This window comes from Heptranchias perlo, chromosome 7 (genome assembly GCF_035084215.1).
Source record: "Heptranchias perlo isolate sHepPer1 chromosome 7, sHepPer1.hap1, whole genome shotgun sequence".
NCBI classification, from domain to species: domain Eukaryota; kingdom Metazoa; phylum Chordata; class Chondrichthyes; order Hexanchiformes; family Hexanchidae; genus Heptranchias; species Heptranchias perlo.
In genome coordinates this window covers 88,948,345-88,973,054 of record NC_090331.1, presented here as the reverse complement: position 1 = coordinate 88,973,054, position 24,710 = coordinate 88,948,345, and the positions used below count along the sequence as shown (strand labels likewise).

The 24,710-nt window shown below is 44.1% G+C and overlaps 1 protein-coding gene across 3 annotated transcripts in view; it reads right to left on the bottom strand.

Moving 5' to 3' along the window:
• LOC137323945 (partitioning defective 3 homolog B-like) overlaps positions 1–24,710 on the bottom strand; it is a 750,054-nt gene that overhangs the window by 224,048 nt on the left and 501,296 nt on the right. For all 3 annotated transcript variants that reach the window (XM_067988088.1, XM_067988089.1, XM_067988092.1), the window contains one exon: positions 21,963–22,067. In XM_067988088.1, coding sequence (XP_067844189.1) covers positions 21,963–22,067 — 105 coding nt within the window. The remainder of the gene's footprint in view (positions 1–21,962; positions 22,068–24,710) is intronic.

Below are 24,710 nucleotides of genomic sequence, written 5' to 3'. Positions count from 1 at the left end.
AGCAGTGCCTTCAGGAGGTAAAGAGTGAAAGTCAAGGGGGGGGAAGAATAAAAAGCTTCTGAATATGTTGCACATGTAATTTCTCTTCAGCCTTGTACTTCTACCTCACGCATTCTCTGTGTGAATCAACTAGCCGACTGCATCCATCACAAAATGTGGAATGGGTGTGTATAACTACATTATTCCACCTCGCGCTCACAGAGACTATAACTGCAGGCCATCATCCCTGCAAAGTTGTGGGATCTTTGTAAACCACTGCGATTACTCAAAATGAGCAGTGGGACACTAGATTTTGGAGGGATTTAGTGCAGCTGAAAGAGGTAACTACATTACTAATGCACTCGGCTGGGCTGTGAAGTTGATGTAAATTTAGTGGATCTTTTTGGGAGTCTTGGACATACCTTTTGTCTGCGGTGCTGCTACTATATAAATGCGTCTCTTATGCAAAGCACGGGTCTCCTAAGCATGTGCTTTTATCACCATCAAATTCTTTAATTTAAAGATATGCCATTACTCATATCATTCACAGGAATTTTTCATTTAAAAAAAAATCCCTTGCAGTCCGTTTGAGTGTCTTGAATGTGTGCCATGTAATCACTTATTGAAGTTGGCTGCTATTGCGTTTTTAGCAATTAAATAAAAGCTTCAATAAATAATGTGAAAGGTAATAAAGTCCAATAGCCTCTTCAGTCTCTTAGGATATAGATTCAATGGATTTTATTTTACATTCATTCGAGTTCTATGAGAAAAAAGTAAGACATATTTATCCCCCGAAGCAACATTCTCAACTATCAAAAGCATATGTTCCATCTTAACTCTCAGCCAGCCAAAGAGCCCTCCTCATAAAAGACAAAATCCATTTCCAATCTTTTATGAAGGGCAGAGGAAACAATTTGCATCTTCAACTTCTCTCCTCCTCTTGTATGGACACAAGACTGAGGTTTTCCAAACAAACCACACAACTGCTCTGCGGGAGGTAAGAATTCATGCTGCTTCGAGAAAGAAAGAGAGAGAGAGGGCGAGAGAGAGAGAGAGAGAGAGATTGGTCTGGTTGGGATATTAAAACCAGCAGCAGTATTACATAAATCAGTGTAATACTGCAAGAACGGAAAGGACAGGATGCATGATGACAGCCACTATTCCACAGCCACTACATTTCTAATCCTGATTGTGCTTTTTAAGGAAGACGCAGGGCAAGAACGTGGGGTGATATGAGAACTTATTACCCTGACTGCTCTTGCACACCAACAGACAGCTGGCTGAAGAGCGAGACCTGGGACCAGGTTGTCTATCCAAATTCTTTGGGGGGACATCTGTGTGTCTGGGTGGGGGCAGGAAGGTTTGGAACCTAGTAATGGGTAGTTAAATAACTTTAGGGCAAAAATTCTAGTGGCCCAAATCTGGGCATCCATGAGGCACCGATTGCCATCAGCAGTAGTGGAATTGCATGCTACCAGAATCTGCAACCTCATGGCCCAGCACATCCCTCACCCCATGAACACCATCAAGACAGGAGGCGTACCTCGGTTCAGTGCAGAGTGTAGGAGGACATGCCAGGAGCAGTACCAAATATACCTTAGAATGAGTGAACCTCATGAAGCTGCTACACAACACTACCTTCATGCTTAACAGCAAAAGCAGAGATAAGTATTCCCACAATCAAACCATTAGAGCAAAGGTCTGTAGCCCTACCACATCCAATTGACAATGGTGGTGGGCAACCAAGCAACTAACAGGGCAAGGAAGCTACATGAACATCCCCATCCTCACCCCTGGTGGAGCCCAGCACGAGTACAAGAGACAAGGCTGAAGTCTATGCAAGTGTCGTCAGTCAAAAGTGCCGAATGGACGATCCTACTTGGCCTTTTCCACGGGTCCCCACCATCATAGGTACCAGTGTCCAGCCAATATGGTTCACTCCACATGACATTAAGAAGTGGCCGAGTGAACCAGACATAGCAAAGGCTTTACATAGGGTCTACTGCACAGAAACAGGCCATTAGGCCCAACTGGTCGAAGCCAGTGTTTATGTTCTACATAAGCTTCCTCTCACTCCTGTTCAGAGAACCCAATCAGCATATCCTTCTATTCCCTTCAACCTCATGTGCTTATCTAGCTCCACGTAAATGTATCTATGCTATTTGCCTGAACTACTCCTTGTGGTAGCGAGTTCCACATTCTTACCACTCTTTGGGTAAAGAAGTTTCTCCTGAATTCCTTATTGGATTTATTAGTGACTGTCTTATATTTATGGTCCCGAGTTCTGGTCTCCCCCACAAGCGGAATCTTCTCTACATCTATCCTATCGACCCCTTAATAATTTTAAAGACCTCTATCAGGTCGTCCCTCAGCCTTCTCTTCTCTAGATAAAAGAGGCTCAGCCTGTTCAGCCTTTCCTGATAAGTATATCCTCTCAGTTCTGGTATCATCCTTGTGAATCTTTTTTGCACGTTCCCCAGTGCCTCTATATCCTTTTTATAATATGGAGACTAGAACTGTTCACAGTACTTCAAGTGTGGTCTAACTAAGGTTCTATACAAGTTTAACATAACTTTTCTGCTTTTCCATTCTATCCCTCTAGAAATGAACCCCAGTGCTTGGTTTACTTTTTTATGGCTTTATTAGCATGCATCGCTATTTTTAGTGATTTGTATATCTGTACCCCTAGTTCCCTTTGCTCCTCTACACCATTTAGACTATTATCCAAGCAGTATGTATCCTCCTTATTCTTCCTACCAAAACATAACACCGCACAACTATCCATATTGAAATTCATTTGCCAATTACACGCCCATTCTTCAAGTTTATTAATATCTTCTTGTATTTTGTCGCAGTCTTCCTTAGTATTTACTACACCCCCAATTTGGTGTCGTCCACAAATTTTGAAATTGTACTTCCAATTCTCAAGTCCAAATCATTTGTGTAAATTGTGAACAACAGTGGTCCCAGCACCATTCCTTGTGGACCACCATTTCCTACCTTTTGCCATTCTGAGGAGGTACCTTTCACCCCTACTCTCTGTTTTCTGTTTTGTAGCCAGCTTGCTATCCATTCTGCTACTTGTCCCCTGACTCCACATGCTCTGACCTTAGTCATGAGTCTACTTTGCGGTACCTTATCCAAGGCCTTTTGAAAATCCAAATATATTACAGCTACTACATTACCCTTGTCTACTCTTCCAATTACTTCTTCAAAGAATTCAATAAGGTTGGTCAAGCATGATTTTACCTTTTGAAATCCATGCTGACTAGTTTATTATTATATTTTCGGTTTTAGTTGTTTCTGTATTACATCTTTGAGTGAAGATTTTATCTTTTATAACCGACATTAAGCTAACTGGTCTATAAGTTCTCCAGACTTGTTCTAAGTCCCTTTTCAAACATAGGAATCACATTAGCTGTCCACCAGTCCTCTGGCACTATTCCCTTTTCTAATGAATTTTTATGTATTTGTAATAGTGGCTCTGCTATCTCTTCCCTAACCTCTTTTAATATGCGCGGATGCAATCCATCCGGATCAGGGGTCTTAAACTCTCCAAGTTTGATTAGTTTATCAATTATCTCCACCCTTTCTATCTTAAATGTCTTCATATCTTTTTTGATATCTTCTTCCAATTTCATGTCCACCTTGTTAGTCTCCCTGGTAAATACTGAGGCAAAGAAACTATTCAATATTGCTGCCATTTTGCTGTCGTTACCTGTGAGTTTTTTGAGTGCATCCCTTAGTGGCCCTATACTTATCCTGATTTTTCTTTTGTTATTTATGCATCTGTAAATCACTTTACTATTCCTTTTTATATTCCTTGATAATTTAATTTTGTTGTTTCTCTTGGCTTTCTTAATTGTTTTATTGATTTCTTTCCTAACCTCTTCGTATTCCCTTTTTGTCATCCTCTCCTTTATTGTCTATATATTTAGAGTGTGCCTTTTTCTTTAGTTTCAATTTTGCCCTTATCTCTTTATTCATCCATGATGTTTCATTATTGGCTGGTTTGTTCTTGTTTTTTGGTAGAATATATTTCTCCTGAACTCTATTGATCACTGTTTTAAATATTTCTTACTGCTGTGTACCTCTTGTCTGTCAACATTTTTTCCAGTTTACCTTCCCGAGTTCCAATCTCATCTCCTCAAAATTAGCTTTTTTCCAATCTTTGGGCTCTGGCAACATCCCCAGGCTCTAGTGCTGAAGAACTGTGCACCAGAGCAAGCCGTTCCCCTAGCCAAGCTGTTCCAGGCCAGCTAGGACACTGGCACCTACTCGACAATGTGGAAGTTTGCCCAGATATGTTCCATCTACAAAAAACAGGACAAATCTAACCTGGCAAATTACTGCCCTATCAGGTTCCTCTCAATCATCAGTGAAGTGATGGAAGGAGTCATCCATAGTGCCATCACGTAACACCTACTCAGCAATAACCTCCTCACTGATACTCAGTTTGGGTTCTGCAAGAAATATTCCACTCCAGACCTCATCACAGCTTTGGTCTAGACATAGACTCAAGAGCTGAATGTCAGAGGGGAGGTGAGAGTAGCTGCCCTTGACATCAAGGCAGCATTCTACCAAATGTGGCACCAAGAGGCTCCAGCAAAACTGAAGTCAAAGGGGTCAAAGGGAAAACTCTCCAATGGTTGGAGTCATACCTGACACAAAGAAAGATGATCGTAGTTGTTAGGAGGCCAATCATCACAGCCCCAGGACATCACTGCAGGAGTTCCTCAGGAAAATGTCCTTGGCCCAACCATGTTCAGCTGCTTCATTAATGACAGTCCCTCCATCATAAAATCAGATGTAAGGTTGTTCTCTGACAATTCAACAGTGTTCAGCTCCATTCACAACTCCTCTGATAATGAAGCAGCCTATATCAGCCTGCAGCAGGACTGGATAATATCCAGACTTGGGCTGAAAAGTGGAAGTAACATTTGTGCGACATTAAGTGCCAGGCAATGACCATCTCAATTAAGAGAAAGCCCAGCCACCTCCCCACGTCCTTCAATGGCCCCACCATTACAGAGTCCTCTACCATTAATATCCTGGGGGGGTCACCTTTGACCAGAAACTGAACTGGACCAGCCATATAAACACCGTGGCTACAGGATCAGGACAGAGGCTTGTTACTCTGCGATGAATGGCTCACCTCCTGACTCTCCAAATCCTCTCCACCATCTATAAGGCTCAAGTCAGGAGTATGATGGAATACTCATCACTCTCCTGGATGGGTACAGCCGCAACAAGAAGCTTGACACCATCCAGGACAGCGCTGTTCACTTGATTGGTGCCCTTGCCACTGAAGTTAATATTCACCAATTCCACCAAAGTGGTTGCTGTAGGCATGATCTACAAGATGCACTGCAGCAACTCACCAAGGTTACTTCAACAGCACTGCCCTCCCCTGCAAGCTCCACCACCAGGAATAAGAGCAGCAATGTTGTGCGAACACCATCACCTCCACGTTCCCCTTCAAGTTACTCACTATCTTCATTTGGTCATTCCTTCATCGTTTTCTGGGTCAGAATCCTGGGATTTCCTACCTAACACTATTGTCACCGCAAGGACTGCAGGGGTTCAAGGAGAAGACCCAACACCACCTTCTTAGGACAACTATGCAATAAATCCGGCCTTGGCCACATCACCCATATCCCAAAAACAAATTTTTAAATATCGTAGCCAGGGTTAGATACAGCCTCATTCATTTCCTGTTCCATCATAAATGACTTACAAATTGATCAAATCAGCACTGGCAGGAGCTGCGGAATATGGTAATTACATAGAATTTACAGCACAGAAACAAGCCATTCGGCCCAACTGGTTCATGTCGGTGTTTATGCTTTACACAAGCTGCCTCCCACCCCACTTAAGTTCACCCTATCAGCATATCCTTCTATTCCTTTCTCCCTCATATGTTTATCTAGCTTCCCCTTAAATGCACCTATGCTATTCGCCTCAACGACAGATAAGGAAAAATGCACATTAGGGACAAAAATCTAAAGTTTCACTTTGAATGCATTTCGGAATTTATTGATACCAAATTTAATTTCAATTACGTATCATAAATTCAGAAGCAAGTATTGGTATTTGACCATGTGAAGCTGGTGTCAGAGAGGTCGACCCTACATGTAACATGACGATGAATACCAATGAAATTAGTTGTAAACAATTTTACAACACCAAGTTATAGTCCAACGATTTTATTTTTAATCCCACAAGCTTTCGGGGGCTTTCCCCTTCCTCAGGCGGTGTGGAAGGGGAAAGCCCCCGAAAGCTTGTGGGATTAAAAATAAAATCGTTGGACTATAACTTGGTGTTGTAAAATTGTTTACAATTGTTAACCCCAGTCCATCACCGGCATCTCCACATAATGAAATTAGTGGTCAAAGACACATCAAACATTTTACCATTGATTCATCTTATAAATTTTATAAAGCCTGTTATGATAAATCTTGACATTTAGTTGAAGAATGCCTTTAACAGCTTTTGATCTTACCCAGAACAATTCTACAGTGCTTTTGCTTATTTTAAAAGCTTCTACTGACATTTCAGAAACAAAGAATTCTCAAATATCAATCCATCATTAGCTGCATATTAAGGGAATACCATTGGGAGCCATACATAAGGTTGGGCACAATTATTCATAACCAGCACTGACCAACAAAAGGTGGATTCAGTAGCAATCGAAAGCTGTGCTTTAGGACCAGATTTTACCAGAGTCTGATTCAATGAAAGCGGGGTTTGAACCAACATATTAAAAAAAACCCTGCAAAGATCCAGGTTAATTAGAAGGTGCTTTGATTCATCATGTTTGGATTTGTTGGGGTTTAAGGAGATGAGCGTTGTCAGATGAGGAAAGTTCAGCAGTCTTTCTTGGGGAGGGGGGATTCTGAAACTGCCCTGGAGAGATTATACTGTGTGATGGAATTGGAAGTTTATTTCAGGATTCTACCATTGTTCCAATCCACAAACAAAGGAGAGAGGAGAATCCAGCCCAGTATGGATAAAACAAGGTACAAAATGCAAGTGTGGTCTACTATATATTCTACAACCTGTCGAGCCAAATGGGACTCTCAAAAATAACAGTACACAGATGACTCCAGATATATCTAAGCCAGGCAGTGTAAGCAGTGTAGATGAAAACATAAAATTACAAAGGGATATTGATAGATTAGGTGAATGGACAAAACTGTGGCAAATGGAATTCAATGCAGACAAATGTGAGGTCATCCACTTTGGATCAAAAAAGGATAGAACAGGGTACTTTCTAAATGGTAAAAAGTTAAGAACAGTGGATGTCCAAAGGGACTTAGGGGTTCAGGTACATAGATCATTGAAGTGTCATGAACAGGTGCAGAAAATAATCAATAAGGCTAATGGAATGCTGGCCTTTATATCGAGAGGACTGGAGTACAAGGGGGCAGAAGTTATGCTGCAGCTATACAAAACCCTGGTCAGTCCGTACCTGGAGTACTGTGAGCAGTTCTGGGCACCGCAGCTTCAGAAGGACATATTGGCCTTGGAGGGAGTGCAGCGTAGGTTTACTAGAATGATACCCGGACTTCAAGGGTTAAGATCAGAGGAGAGATTCCACAAATTGGGGTTGTATTCTCTCGAGTTTAGAAGGTTAAGGGGTGATCTGATCGAAGTTTATAAGATATTAAGGGGAACAGATAGGGTGGATAGAGAGAAACTATTTCCGCTGGTTGGGGATTCTAGGAGAAGGAGGCACAGTCTAAAAATTAGAGCCAGACCTTTCAGGAGTGAGATTAGAAAACATTTCTACACACAAAGGGTGGTAGAAGTTTGGAACTCTCTTCCGCAAATGGCAATTGATACAAGCTCAATTGCTAAATTTAAATCTGAGATAGATAGCTTTTTGGCAACCAAAGGTATTAAGGGATATGGGCCAAAGGCAGGTATATGGAGTTAGATCACAGATCAGCCATGATCTTATCAAATGGCGGAGCAGGCACGAGGGGCTGAATGGCCTACTCCTGTTCCTATGAGCTAAGCGATTCCACATCCAATGGATCAGATCAAAGCTCTGCAGTCCTGCCACATCCAGAGGTGAATGGTGGTGGACAATTAAACAACTAACGGGAGGAGGAGGTTCTGCACACATCCCCATCCTCAATGAAGGCGGAATCCAGCACGTGAGTGCAAAAGACAAGGCTGAAGCGTTTGCAACCATCTTCAGCCAGAAGTGCCGAGTGGATGATCTATCTCGGCCTCCTCCCGATATCCCCACCATCACAGAAGCCAGTCTTCAGCCAATTCGATTCACTCCACGTGATATCAAGAAACGGCTGAGTGCACTGGATACAGCAAAGGCTATGGGCCCCGACAACATCCCGGCTGTAGTGCTGAAGACTTGTGCTCCAGAACGAGCTACACCTCTAGCCAAGCTGTTCCAGTACAGCTACAACACTGGCCTCTACCCGACAATGTGGAAAATTGCTCAGGTATGTCCTGTCCACAAAAAGCAGGACAAATCCAATCCGGCCAATTACCGTCCCATCAGTCTACTATCAATCATCAGCAAAGTGATGGAAGGTGTCGTCGACAGTGCTATCAAGCAGCACTTACTCACCAATAGCCTGCTCACCGATGCTCAGTTTGGGTTCTGCCAGGACCACTCGGCTCCAGGCTTCATTACAGCCTTGGTCCAAACATGGACAAAAGAGCTGAATTCCAGAGGTGAGGTGAGAGTGACTGCCCTTGACATCAAGGCAGCATTTGACCGAGTGTAGCATGAAGGAGCCCTAGTGAAATTGAAGTCAATGGGAATCAGGGGGAAAACTCTCCAGTGGCTGGAGTCATACCTAGCACAAAGGAAGATGGTAGTGGTTGTTGGAGGCCAATCATCTCACCCCCAGGGCATTGCTGCAGGAGTTCCTCAGGGCAGTGACCTAGGCCCAACCATCTTCAGCTGCTTCATCAATGACCTTCCCTCCGTCATATGGTCAGAAATGGGGATGTTCGCTGATGATTGCACAGTGTTCAGTTCCATTCGCAACCCCTCAAATAATGAAGCAGTCCAAGCCTGCATGCAGCAAGACCTGGACAACATCCAGGCTTGGGCTCATAAGTGGCAAGTAACATTCGCACCAGACAAGTGCCAGGCAATGACCATTTCCAACAAGAGAATGTCTAACCACCTCCCCTTGACATTCAACGGCATCACCATCGCCAAATCCCCCACCATCAATATCCTGGGGGTCACCATTGACCAGAAACTTAACTGGACCAGCCACATAAATACTGTGGCTACAAGAGCAGGTCAGAGGCTGGGTATTCTGCGGCGAGTGACTCACCTCCTGACTCCCCAAAGCCTTTCCATCATCTACAAGGCACAAGTCAGGAGGGTGATGGAATACTCTCCACTTGCCTGGATGAGTGCAGCTCCAACAACACTCAAGAAGCTCGATACAATCCAGGACAAAGCAGCCCGCGTGATTGGTACCCCATCCACCACCCTACACATTCACCCCCTTCACCACCAGCGCACAGTGATTGCAGTGTGTACCATCCACAGGATGCATTGCAGCAACTCGCCAAGGCTTCTTCGACAGCACCTCCCAAACTCGCGACCTCTACCACCTGGAAGGACAAGAGCAGCAGGTACATGGGAACAACACCACCTGCACGTTCCCCTCCAAGTCACACACCATCCCGACTTGGAAATATATTGTCGTTGGGTCAAAATCCTGGAACTCCCTTCCTAACAGCACTGTGGGAGAACCTTCACCACATAAACTGCTGCGGTTCAAGAAGGCGGCTCACCACCACCTTCTCAAGGGAAATTAGGGATGGGCAATAAATGCCGGCCTCGCCAGCGACGCCCACATCCCATGGAACGAATAAAAAAAAATGTTCCTAATTGCAAACCACTTCCCCACATAAATACCAATTGCCGGCATTTTATGCAAACAGTCAACATTTTGGACCCAGTGATTGCCTGTCTATATTTGTGGGCAATAAAATCAGTGGGCAAACATCCTGCTCTTTGCAGTGGTCACTTTACGAGCTACCGTGCTCCGTCCTACAACGTTTGCCACTGCTCCCGCTACCACTCCAAGTCCCTCACTTTTCTGCTGTTCCTCCTACCAACTGCTGTGCCTTGTGCTCAGACCTCTCCTTTCCCTTTTCCTCTTGCCACTCTGAGCATCCCAACCACCAATTCCTTCCAGTTCTTTTCCCATTTCGCACTTCCTCCAAGTGTATCCAACCTCAAACACACGGAATACTCATGCATTCCTGCCTTTTGCCCTTGCCATCTCCCTCCAACCATCTTACACGAGTGACCCATTAAGTTTTGCAGTAAATCACTGATTAGCCCTCAGCTGGAGTGCCGTGTCCAATTCTGGGCAGCACACTTTAGGAAGGAGAGGCCTCGGAAATGGTGTGGAGGAGGTTTACGAGAATGGTACCAGGAATCAGGGACTTTTAAAAAAAATATTCATTCATGGGATGTGGGCAAGGCCAGCATTTATTGCCCATCCCTAATTGTCCTGGAGAAGGTGGTGGTGAGCCGCCTTCTTGAACCGCTGCAGTCCGTGTGGTGAAGGTTCTCCCACAGTGCTGTTGGGTAGGGAGTTCCAGGATTTTGACCCAGCGATGATGAAGGAACGGTGATATATTTCCAAGTCGGGATGGTGTGTGACTTGGAGGGGAACGTGCAGGTGGGTGTTGTTCCAATGCGCCTGCTGCCCTTGTCCTTCTCGGTGGTCGAGGTCACGGGTTTGGGAGGTGCTGTCGAAGAAGCTTTGGCGAGTTGCTGCACTGCATCCTGTGGATGGTACACACTGCAGCCACGGTGCGCGGTGGTGAAGGGAGTGAATGTTTAGGGTGGTGGATGGGGTATTAATCAAGTGGGCTGCTTTGTCCTGGATGTTGTCGAGCTTCTTGAGTGTTGTTGGAACTGCACTCATCCAGGCAAATGGAGAGTATTCCATCACACTCCTGACTTGAGCCTTGTAGATGGTGGAAAGGCTTTGGGGAGTCAGGAGGTGAGCCTCTGACCTGCTCTTGTAACCACAGTATTTATGTGGCTGGTCCAGTTATGTTTCTGGTCAATGGTGACCCCCAGGATGTTGATGGTGTGGGATTCGACAATGGTAATGCCGTTGAATGTCAAGGGGAGGTGGTTAGACTCTCACTTGTTGGAAATGGTCATTGTCCGGCACTTGTCTGGCGCGAATATTACTTGCCACTTACCAGCTCAAGCCTGGATGTTGTCCAGGTCTTGCTGCATGCGGGCTCGGACTGCTTCATTATCTGAGGGGTTGCGAATGGAACTGAACACTGTGCAATCATCAGCAAACATCCCCATTTCTGACCTTATGATGGAGGGAAGTTTTGTGGAGAGACTAGAGAAGCTGGGATTGTTCTTAGAGCAGAGAAAGTTAAGGGGAGATTTAATAGAGGTGTTCAAAATTATGAAGGGCTTTGATAGAATAAATAAGGTGAAACTGTTTCCAGTGACAGGAGGGTTGGTAACCAGAGGACACAGATTTAAGGTAATTGGCAAAAGAATAAAGGGGAGATGAGGAGAATATTTTTATGCAACGAGCTCTGATCTGGAATACACTGCCTGAAAGGGCGGTGGAAGCTGATTCAATAGTAACTTTCAAAAGGGAATTGGATAAATACTTGAAAAGGAAAAATGTGCAGGGCTATGGGGAAAGAGCAGGGGGAGTGAGACTAATTGGATAGCTCTTTCAAAGAGCTGGCACGGGCATGATGGCCGTAAGATGCTGTAAGATTCTATGAAAGAAAACAGAAAAGACAAACAAGGAAAAGGGGAGAGAGAACCAGAAGAGAAATATGTGCAATCAGAAGAGAAGAGAAAAAAAGATGTTTGAATAAAGAGACAGGTAAGTGAGAGAACATATCCTCTAACCTACCATGAGTAACTCTACAGGACATTTCATACATACAGGTAATTTAAAACACTTTAGAAAAAAAACTTTTTAATTGAAATCATGAGTCCTGAGGCATTCAGTGTTTCATTATGCAATAATCCCTGTGACAGGAACATTACCCACTGGAACAGAGTTAGATTTCACTCACTGTAATTTACTCCAGATTTGAAAGCCTGTTTTACTGTATCTATGTATATATGTGCATACAATCACACACACATTCTGTAACTCTAGGTTCTGAAGTCTGATACTGTGCGTGACCTCATTGTCTCCTGTGAACTGCAAAAGGCTGTTAATTGCCTTTGGATAGTCTGATGAAAATTACATTAAAGTATATAAATGCTTTCTTATAAATCTGAATTAAATATAGATGTGCAGTTTAAAAAAAACTCGTTGTTGCAATTAGCTTTTTCTGTATGCAACTTAAAATATGTGCACGTGGTATTAAATGTAGTTGAAAAATATTAACAGCTGCTCTAGTAATAACTGGTTAATTATTTCCTCCAGTTAGAGAATGGCTCTGAATTCAGATTGACAGAAAGCACTTAAATATTAATTTCCAAACTATTTGCGTGATATGTTTGTATAGTTGATTAAATGGTAGAAAGATTCCGCCCTATGCTGTGTGCCATGGTGTTAATGCTCTCTAATATATATAAGTGTATATCGGTGTGCGGATATTACACAGTGTGCTGAGAGTTCGGTAAGTGTGGGAGTTTGGTGAAGTGGGGGAAGGAGGTGCTGCTTTGCCTTGCTTTTCCAAACTTTTCCTGCAGAGCGGTACTGGACCTGAGAGTAGAAGACTGAGATTGTGGAATAAAAGCAGCAACAGACCTGCACCAAGAGACAACTACTGTGCGACATCACAGGGACTTAACTCCTGGACCTAAGATAAATAAGAAGCAAAAAGTAATCCAAGTGGGACGTCACCAAGGAAGAGGTAAGTGATTGGCTGGTGAGTATTTTCCTGCTGAATTTGTCTAAGGTTAGAGTTTGTGGATTCTCTGGTCTCTGTTGTGTAGTGGGGGACTGCTGTTCAGCAAGGGCCCTTGAGTATACCTTTTTAATTGAAGTGAAATTGGTGGGATTCATTTAATTTGAATTAATTAGTTAAAGGGTAAGTCATGTCAGGACAGCCCAGCCCCGTGTTATGCTCTTCCTGCTCTATGTGGGAAATCAGGGACCCTTCCGGTGTCCCTGACGACCATGTGTGCGGGAAATGTATCCAGCTGCAGCTACTGACAAACCGCATTGCGGCACTGGAGCTGCGGATGGATTCATTAAGGAGCATTCGCGATGCTGAGAACGTCGTGGATAGCACGTTTAGTGAGATGGTCACACCGCAGGTAAAGGTTGTACAGGCAGGAAGTAATTGGGTGACCACCAGGCAGAGTAAGAGGAGCAGGCAGGCAGTGCAGGGGTCCCCTGTGGCCGTCCCCCTCTCAAACAAATATACCGCTTTGGATATTGTTGAGGGGGATGACATATCAGGGGAAGGCAGCAGCAGCCAACTTCCTGGCACCAGGGGTAGCTCTGCTGCACAGGCTGGGAGGAAAAAGAGTGGAAGAGCTATAGTGGTAGGGGATTCTATCGTAAGGGGAACAGACAGGCGTTTCTGTGGCCGTAAACGTGACTCCAGGATGGTTTGTTGCCTCCCTGGTGCCAGGGTCATGGATGTCACTGAGCGGCTACAGGGCATTCTCAAGGGGGAGGGTGAGCAGGCAGAGGTCCTGGTCCACATTGGGACCAACGACATAGGTAGGAAGGGAGATGAGGTCCTGCATCAAGAATTTAGGGAGCTAGGTAGCAGATTAAAGAGCAGGACCTCAAAGGTTGTAATCTCTGGATTACTCCCAGTGCCACGGGCTAGTGAGTATAGAAATAGGAGGATAGAACAGATGAATGCGTGGCTAAAGAGTTGGTGCAGGAGGGAGGGTTTCAGTTTCCTGGATCACTGGGCCTGCTTCTGGGGAAGGTGGGACTTGTACAAGTCGGACGGGTTGCACCTGAACCAGAGCGGGACAAATATCCTTGCGGGGAGGTTTGCTAGCACTGTTGGGGGGGGTTTAAACTAACTTGGCAGGGGGATGGGATACAGAGTGGAGCTACAATAGGGGGTGATGTGCAGCCAAATATAGAGAAAAAAACAAGTCAGCTTGGAAGACAGGGCAAATATGTGAGGGCAAGGCTGGATGGCATCTATTTTAATGCAAGGAGTCTTGCGAATAAGGTGGATGAACTGAAGGTGTTGATAAACACATGGGAGTATGATATTGTTGCTGTCACAGAGACATGGTTGAGGGAGGGGCAAGACTGGCAGCTCAATATTCCGGGGTACAGAATCTTCAGGCGAGACAGAGGGGGAGGTATAAGAGGAGGGGGGGTCGCAATATTAATTAAAGAATCAATTACTGCCATAAGGAGGGATGATATATTAGCAGGTTCCTCTAATGAGGCCATATGGGTGGAGCTTAAAAACAAAAAGGGGGCAAGCACTTTGATGGGAGTGTACTATAGGCCCCCAAACAGTCAGGGGGAGATAGAGGAACAGATATGTAGGCAAATCTCAGAAAATTGTGCAAATAATAGGGTAATAATAGTGGGGGATTTCAACTTCCCCAATATTAACTGGGATACTCAGAGTGTAAAAGGCTTAGAGGGTACAAAATTCTTAACGTGCATCCAGGAGAGCTTTTTGAGCCAGCATGTAGAAAGTCCTACAAGAGAGGGGGCGGTACTGGACCTAATTCTAGGGAATGTGGCCGGCCAAGTGGAAGAAGTGCTAGTAGGTGAGCACTTTGGTGACAGTGACCATAATTCGGTGAGATTTAAGGTGGTCATGGAAAAGGACAGGGAGGGGCCGGAAATAAAGGTTCTAAATTGGGGGAAGGCCGATTTTAATAGGATAAGGCAGGATCTGGCCAAAATGGACTGGGATCAGCAGCTTGTAGGAAAATCCGCATCGGAGCAATGGAAGTCTTTCAGAAGGGAGATTGAGACCATACAATGGCAACATGTTCCCGTAAAGGTCAAGGGTGGTTCCAAGAACTCCAGGGAACCTTGGATGTCAGGGGATATACGAGAATGGATTTGGAAAAAAAGGAGGGCTTTTGGCAGATACAAAAGGCTAAAGACGGAGGAAGCCCTAGAGGAGTACAAAAAGTGCAGGGGGATACTTAAAAAAAGAAATTAGGAGATCAAGGAGGGGCCATGAAATAACACTGGCGAGCAAAATAAAGGAAAATCCTAAGATGTTTTATAAGTATATTAAGGGTAAGAGGATGACTAGGGAAAAAATAGGGCCCATTAGGGACAAAAATGGCAATCTGTGTGTGGAGCCGGCAGATGTAGGAGGGGTTCTAAATGAATTTTTTGCATCTGTTTTCACTATGGAGAAGGACGATGTAGACATAGAAATACGGCAGGGGGACTGTGATATACTCGAACATATTAACATCGAGCGGGAGGAGGTATTGGCGGTTTTAGCAGGCCTAAAAATGGATAAATACCCAGGCCCGGACGAAATGTATCCCAGGCTACTGTGTGAGGCAAAGGAGGAGATTGCGGGGGCTCTGACACATATATTCAGAACCTCTCTGGCCACAGGGGATGTGCCAGAGGACTGGAGAACCGCTAATGTAGTACCATTATTTAAGAAGGGGAGTAGGGAAAAACCGGGGAACTACAGGCCAGTGAGCCTAACATCAGTGGTAGGAAAATTATTGGAAAAAATTCTGAAGGACAAAATTAGTCTCCACTTGGAGAAGCAAGGATTAATCAGGGATAGTCAACATGGCTTTGTCAAGGGAAGATCATGTCTGACTAATTTGATTGAATTTTTTGAGGGGGTGACTAGGCGTGTGGATGAGGGTAACGCAGTGGATGTGGTATACATGGATTTCAGTAAGGCCTTCGATAAAGTCCCCCACAGGAGACTGGTCAAGAAGGTACGAGCCCATGGAATCCAGGGTGCCTTGGCACTTTGGATACAAAACTGGCTTAGTGGCAGAAGGCAGAGGGTGATGGTCGAAGGTTGTTTTTGTGACTGGAAGCCTGTGGCCAGTGGGGTACCACAGGGATCGGTGCTGGGTCCCTTGCTGTTTGTGGTCTACATTAATGACTTGGATATGAATGTAAAAGGTATGATCAGTAAGTTCGCTGATGATACAAAAATTGGTAGGGTGGTAAATAGCGAGGAGGATAGCCTCAGTCTGCAGGACGATATAGATGGGTTGGTCAGATGGGCGGAACAGTGGCAAATGGAATTTAACCCGGAAAAGTGCGAGGTGATGCACTTTGGAGGGACTAACAAGGCAAGGGAATACACAATGAATGGGAGGACCCTAGGCAAGACAGAGGGTCAGAGGGATCTTGGTGTGCAAGTTCACAGATCCCTGAAGGCGGCGGAACAGGTAGATAAGGTGGTAAAGAAGGCATATGGGATACTTGCCTTTATTAGCCGAGGCATAGAATACAAGAGCAAGGAGGTTATGATGGAGCTGTATAAAACACTGGTTAGGCCACAGCTGGAGTACTGTGTGCAGTTCTGGTCGCCACACTACAGGAAGGATGTGATTGCTTTGGAGAGGGTGCAGAGGAGATTCACCAGGATGTTACCAGGGCTGGAGAGCTTCAGCTATGAAGAGAGACTGGGAAGATTGGGTTTGTTTTCCTTGGAGCAGAGGAGGCTGAGGGGGTACATGATTGAGGTGTACAAAATTATGAGGGGGCACAGATAGGATGGATACTAAGGAGCTTTTTCCCTTCGTTGAGGGTTCTATAACAAGGGGACATAGATTCAAGGTAAAAGGCGGGAGGTTTAGAGGGGATTTGAGAAAGAACTTTTTCACCCAGAGGGTGGTTGGAGTCTGGAACTCACTGCCTGAAAGGGTTGTGGAGGCAGGAACCCTCACAACATTCAAGAAGCATTTGGATGAGCACTTGAAATGCCATAGCATACAAGGCTACGGACCAAATGCTGGAATATGGGATTAGAGTAGACAGGGCTTGATGGCCGGCGCGGACACGATGGGCCGAAGGGCCTCTATCCGTGCTGTATAACTCTATGACTCTAAGTGATGTAATATGGAGCATCACAAAGTGAAAACATTTCCGGTATTACTGGGCTTTCCAATGTAGTCGCTGCTGTGACCCCTTTTCCAGGTCACGCTATCCAAACTACTGCCATCTCAGAAGATTGAGACCCTCACAATGGAGTGGATAGTTTCATAGCCACTCAGAAGCTCGGTTGGTAGCACTCTCGATTCTGAATCAGAAGGATGTGGGTTCAAGTCCCACTCCAGGGACTTATGCAAAAAAAATCTAGGCCGACAGTTCCAGTGCAGTGCTGCATTGTCGGAGGTGTGGATGAGACATTAAACCGAGGCCCCGTCTGTCCTCTCTTGTGGACTTCGAAATAATGCCGTGGGATTTTTATGAAGAGCAGGGGAGTTCTCCCCGGTGTCCTGGCCAATATTTATCCCTCAATCAACATCATTAAAATACAAGATCTGGTCATTATCACAATGCTGTTTGTCGGACCTTGCTGTGCGCAAATTGGCTGTCCCGTTTCCTACATTACAACAGTGAATACATTAATTGACTGTACTTAATTGACTGTAAAGCGCTTTAGGATATCCTGGGGTCATGAAAGGCAAAATATAAATGCAAGTCTCTCTCTTTTTTATTGCATATAGTTTATCCTGCAAGTTGGACACTCCAGATATTTTGAGGCTATGAAAGAAAAACTGAAGGATTATAATGTCCACAGAAATCACGGGTGCAAAGTCATCAAAACCATGTCATGTTAAAGCCAGATGTGATGACAGCACCCCAACCATCCATTCCACCCGGTTTCTTGCTCTTTTGCACTTTTCCCCATCATACAACCAACCCACCTCAAACCCAGAAAGACAGAGACCTAAAACCTGAAAAAAACACAGGAGAAAAAACAGGTGACAGGACAAGTTGAACAAGCTGTTAAAATATATAGAGTACAAAAACAAAGAAGTAATGCTAAACCTTTATAAATTACTGGTTAGGCCTCAGCTGGAGTAATGTGACCAATTCTGGGCACTATATTTTAGGAAGGACTTCAAGGTCTTAGAGAGGGTGCAGAGGAGATTTACTAGAATGGTACCAGGGATGAGGGACCTCAGTTATGTGGAGAGACAAGACAAACCTCTCTCTTTCTCTCATCTTCTGATTGCAGATCTTTTCTCTTCTGGTTCTCTTTCCTCTTTTCATTGAAAGAGCTATCCAATTGGTTGCACTCACCTGCTCTTTCCCCATATCCCTGTGCATTTTTACTTTTCAATTAAATAGATAAGTGTGAGGTATTATACTTTGGTAAGAAGAATAAGGGGGCCACATACTGCTTGGATAATAAGAGTCTAATAAGGGGAAGAGGAGCAGAGGGATCGGGGGGGGTGGGGGGCACAAATACACAAATCACTAAAAGTAGCGACAGGTTAATAAGGTCATAAAAAAAGCATTTTTTTTTTTATTCGTTCACGGGATGTGGGCGTCGCTGGCAAGGCCGGCATTTATTGCCCATCCCTAATTGCCCTCGAGAAGGTGGTGGTGAGCCGCCTTCTTGAACCGCTGCAGTCCGTGTGGAGATGCCGGTGATGGACTGGGGTGGACAAATGTAAGGAATCTTACAACACCAGGTTATAGTCCAACAAATTTATTTTAAAATCACAAGCTTTCGGAGATTATCCCCTGACGAAAGCTTGTGATTTTAAAATAAATTTGTTGGACTATAACCTGGTGTTGTAAGATTCCTTACATAAAAAAAGCAAACCAAGCTCTTGGGTTCATTTCTAGAGGGATAGAATTGAAAAGCAGAGAAGTTATGTTAAACTTGTATAGAATCTTGGTTAGACCACACTTGGAGTACAGTGTACAGTTCTGGTCTCCATATTACAAAAAGGATATAGAGGCATTGGAGAAGGTACAAAAAGGACTTACTAGGATGATACCAGAACTGAGAGGTTACAACCATCAGGAAAGATCGAGCAGGCTGGAGCTCTTTTCTCTAGTAAAGAGAAGACTGAGGGGTGACTTGATCGAGGTGTTTAAGATTGTGAAAGGGTTTGATAAGGTAGACGTGAAGATGTTTCCACTTGCAGGGGAGACCAGAACTAGGGGTCATAAAAATAAGACAGCCACTAATAAATCCAATAGGGAACGCAGGAGAATCTCCTTTACCCAGAGTGGTTAGAATGTGGAACTCGCTCCCACAAGGAGTAGTTGTGGTGACTAGCATAGATACATTTAAGGGGAAGCTAGATAAAGGAATAGGAAAAAAGGAATAGAAGGGTATGCTGATAGGGTTAGATGAAATAGGGATGGAGGAGGCTCGTGTGGAACATAAATACTGGCATGGGCCTGTTGGGCCGAATGACCTGTTTCTGTACTGTACATTCTATGTAATTCTATGTAAGTAGATATCCAATTCCCTTTTTGAAAGTTACTATTGAATCGGCTTCCACCACCCTTTCAGGCAGTGCATTCCATTGTGTTTACCTCACAAACCTGGGTTCAACCAAAAAAAGCAATGTCTTGTCAGGAAACTGAAAGACTTACAAGTTTTAGCAATTTTAGTGATTTTCTAGGAGATACACGCACATCATAAAAAAAACTAGAAAATGACTTCAGCGCTGATTCAATCTCAGATTTAAAATGATGTTCTGAAACGCTGCTGTGCTTTTACCGTTTAAGGCATCTGAAAGCACTGAAGAAATTACGGCTTTACAACTCATTCCAAAGTAACTCCTGTTCCATACATAAACAACTTGATCAGATCAATCTCAATACAATTCTCTCTCAAATACTTTTATTTTCCTTTAGCTGAATTTATTTTACCAAAAACTCCAAGCATTACTCTATACGCAGAGGTCTTTTAGTAAGATCTTCCTCCTCTCTAGGCTAGTGTAAGTAAATTACGTGTGTCTGAATAGCTCCAACGCATATAGCAGGCTGGGGCGTGGCGAACTTCAAAATGGGCCACGAGCCAATCTGAAGCCACCTGACTAAGAAACCGTGGTACAGGTGGAGAGAAAAACCCAACAATAAATTACAGTTAAGTTCATCATTTTCTCCTATTAAAGGAGATAGTATTCTGAATAAAATGCATTTCCCCTTGGCATATCTTCCCATTTAATTCTGCCATCTTGGGGACAAAAGTCATTTCAAAGAGCAAGTTTCACAACCTATACTCCTTTACAAAGAAAATACCGTAATGAAAATTCTTCCAGCCCCTGTCCTTCAGTGTTCCCCCTTCTCGTGACATCTGTGACTCATGCTGACTCCTGTTCTATGGATACCGACAGGGTTCTCACACTTTACCCAAGTAGCCATTTTTCCTTTGTGAGCCTGAACAGTATGTGTCAACTAACCATTCAATCAAGGGGGGGACGGGGGACGGGGGGACATTCGGAGCTGAGCCCGATCCCATCCTCGTCCAATATCCACACCCAGTAGAGGACACGGAATAATTGGAACCCACCAAGTCACTGGATGAATCCCTGACTGGCATCCTTTTATCCCCCGTGTTTCGGTTGATCTCTACTTCATATTTTTTCTTTTGAATAGTGAGTGGTGACTATATCATCTGGGAAACTGGCTAGGAAGAGCGACTGAGCTCGACAGAGTGAGGGAGCTAAACTGCCACTAGTGGATAAAAATTATCCCAAGATACTTCAGTAATTGAGTCATAAGAACATAAGAACATAAGAAATTGGAGCAGGAGTAGGCCAATCGGCCCCTCGAGCCTGCTCCGCCATTCAATAAGATCATGGCTGATCTGATCCCAACCACAAATCTAAAGAACATAAGAAGTCGGAGCAGGACCCGGCCACATAGCCCCTGGGCTATGGAACTCATTAATCTGCACCCTGATATTGTTGGGCTCAATAACCTAACTGAGCAGGTTCACATAGTATTAGCACTCACTGATCAAAGTGTTTTAAAAATTCCAACTGTATCAAAAGCCCATTTCTTCATGAGGATAAAAATTCCCCAGAAAAAATGGTCAACAATTTCTGTTGATGTGAACTTGTTCAATCCCATTCTCTTATGGCTATAACTTCGAATGCAGTACAAAATGGTTAAAACAAGGAATAGATACTCACTTTGTTGTTTGGATACTTGTACAGGACTTGCTCAAACCATTTTTTCCCTACCTCTTCGTGACACATACCGATTCAACGGGATGTGGAAGAATGTACTAATCTGACCATCTCTATCCCTCAACCAAAACAGATTATCATTTCATTGACCCCATTGCTGTTTGTGGAACCATGAATGTATAAATTGGGTGCCACATTTGCCTACATAACAGTGACTGCACTTCAAAAATACTTCACTGGCTGTGAAGCGCTTTGGGACTTCCTGAGGACATGAAAGGCGTGATATAAATCCAAGTCAGTCTTGAATGTGTCAATTGAGTCCACCATCACTGCTGTAGATGGCAATCTGTTCCATATGTTAACTCGTGGAGTTACTCCTTAAAAATATCCAAGCTGTGAATGTATGACTTACTTCACGTTTTCCTTAATCGGATCAGTTTCAGAACCAAGAAGACAAGTCTGCTCCAACCTTCACTTGTGATATTTGCCATGCCATGACTCAGACACAAACTATCAACAGTGATGATTTTCTCACTGTGAAAACAACTTCACAACTTGGGCTTGTAACCTTCAAACTTAACAAGCCCTACGATGTCTTGGTAGCTTTGGAGCACTAGAGGACCATCATGCCTGACGTACGATACATCAATGTATCGATAAAATATGACACTCCACTTAATTACTAAAAGGACCATTTAAATGAGGCCTGGGCTTGCTGTCCTCCAAATTTTAAACAGGAAAAAATCTTATCTTTTATTTTGGTTAAAACTTTATCCAGTTACAGTAATTATGTTGAGTGATTTGGATGATATTGGAAATGTTTATGAACAGTACAAGATCTCCCAAGACTGAGTTATTGCTTGCACTTGGCCAACATTTTGATTCTTTTATACATATCCATGCACTTATATCCTACCTGTCACGTTCTTCTTTCATTCTCTCCAGCTCTTCCTCGTTCAGGACATCACTCTTCTGTTTAGTCTTTTGTTCCTTCCCTTTTTCTTCCTTCTTTTTACCAAACCTGTTTAAAAAGGTAACAATAATGCTTATTCAAAAAAAAAATCATAGGAACAAATGTAGAGCTGTTGGACTTACTATCTATTATTACAGCTCCTAGATTCGTTGACAACACACAATATTTTCAGTTTTGCTATTTGTTAGCCCCAATTTTTCTCCTCTCCTGTAGGCAGTAACTCATGTTCAGATATGGACCACAGGTGTTGGCACTCGTCTGGTACCTCATATGCACGTGCTGGACAATGGGCGTCAGCAGGCTGCTAGAGTGAAGGGGCAATGCAGCCAAGCCTGATCCAATCTCTACCTGACGTCCAACAGAGTGTGCTTCCAAGAGAGGTTGCCTGACAGCAATTAGGGGCAGGACTTCTTCTCCCTAACCCAGGAGCTCAGAGGCTAATCATATCACCCACACCACTGTCTCGACCGAAGTAAGCTAATTTAACATATACCAGGAATCAAACTTGGATCTTCTTGGTCAATAAGGATAAGCTAGTCACTTTCTCCAATCCATGCTCCCACATATGCTTAGAAAGTGTTGGAACCCATTCATCTACACAGGTATCGAATCTGAGTCCCATCCTATTCGCATTCGACATACACACAAGCTCACCTTCCAGCGGGGACTCATCTGGTACCAATTAGAATAGGGAACCTTGATGTTTTAGCTCCGTAAACCAGGAGCATTGAAGCCAATTATAGTGTCTCCAACATCACCCTTGACTGAGTCCAACTAACTCGGCACTGACCTGGAATTGAACTTAGAAAACTTCCTGTTCTGTGGCCTGGATCATACCACACAGTGCATTTACTTAGTGAGCCCAACAGTGTTCAGGGATCATTAATTATATGATCTAGAAGAGATTTTTGGTTAAAGCTATAATATGAATCCCAGCTCAGGATTGTTAAGGGTTAATATGTAAGTTGCAGCATCCATACGGTCACCTTGACAGATGAAGGCAGACTGGGGACCATTGGGACATTGAGGGGATTAGTATATTAATGAGCTCTCCTGAATGTTAATGAGTCAGCCATTGAAACGGTTACCCTTGACAATCATAGATAGATAATCACATTTCAGATACTTCCAATAGGCATTCCGACATGAGATGCTAAGTGAGATTGTAATTATGCAACCTGGGATTCCACTCTTGGGCAAGCAGAGGCTGAGCCCTGGATAGGGAGAGGGTCAGAGGTCAGTGCCCGCTATCAGACAAAATTTGCATTTATATAGCGCCTTTAATGCAGAAAAATGCTTCAAAGTATTTCTCAGTGGCGTAATTTAAAGTGATTGGCAAAAGAACCAAAGGTGACATGAGGAAAAACTTTTTTTTACATAGCGAGTGGTTAGGATCTGGACTGCACTGCCCAAGGAGGTGGTGGAGACAGATTCAATCATGGCCATCAGAAGGGAACTGGATAAGTACTTGAAAGGAAAAAAATTACAGGGCTACGGGGATAGGGCAGGGGAGTGGGACTAGCTAGATTGCGCTTGCATAGAGCCAGCGCGGACTCGACAGGCCGAATGGCCTCCTTCCGTGCTGTAACCTTTCTATGATTCTAATCAGAAAACATCCCTATTGGTAATGAACAGCTTGTCCTCTGACTCACTGTGAGCAACACTATGGGAGATCTGTTAGTATCATTCAATCAACAGCATAACACTATTGTAAGTGGACCATTCACCGCTATCTATATGTTATCCTCAGCGTCCCTGCACTGAGTTCTGATAAATTACCCTAGTGATGAATGATGTGGATTAGGTAAAAGGCAATCGTACTGTTGTGTAAAATGAACACTACCTTTCACGCTACACTTTGACAAACATGGAACATAGCTGGAAGTGTCAGTAGATGACTCATTTACATTACAGATCTGAAGGACTAATAATGTTAGCAGCAAGATCGGCTAATTGAATACGATGCATATGCTCGAGCAGATGATATCATGCAGCCCAAAATCTCTCAGCTTCACGCTGTCACTGTACAGTTATGTTGGGCATTAACAAAATTCATTTCAATGGATCTGTCAACGTCTGTGCAACCTTCAATGAGACATAGGCAGCCAAAATCTATCTGGCAAGGTCTCCATTTACAATGTTTGCAAACACAGCAATGTTCATTGATACAGTGGTGACAATGATGAGATCAACAATTGCAACTGCCCCAAGATTTTTTATATATATATTTTCTCCTGTCTTGCAATCAGAGGCAACTTTTTTTTTATTCGTTCATGGGATGTGGGCGTCGCTGGCAAGGCCATCAATTATTGCCCATCCCTAATTGCCCTCGAGAAGGTGGTGGTGAGCCGCCTTCTTGAACTGCTGCAGTCCATGGGGTGACGGTTCTCCCACTGTGCTGTGAGGAAGGGAGTTCCAGGATTTTGACCCAGCGACGATGAAGGAACGGCGATATATTTCCAAGTCGGGATGGTGTGTGACTTGGAGGGGAACCTGCAGGTGGTGTTGTTCCCATGTACCTGCTGCTCGTCCTTCGAGGTGGTAGAGGTCGCGGGTTTGGGAGGTGCTGTCGAAGAAGCCTTGGCGAGTTGCTGCAGTGCATCCTGTGGATGGTACACACTGCAGCCACTGTGCGCCGGTGGTGAAGGGAGTGAACGTTTAGGGTGGTGGATGGGGTGCCAATCATGCAGG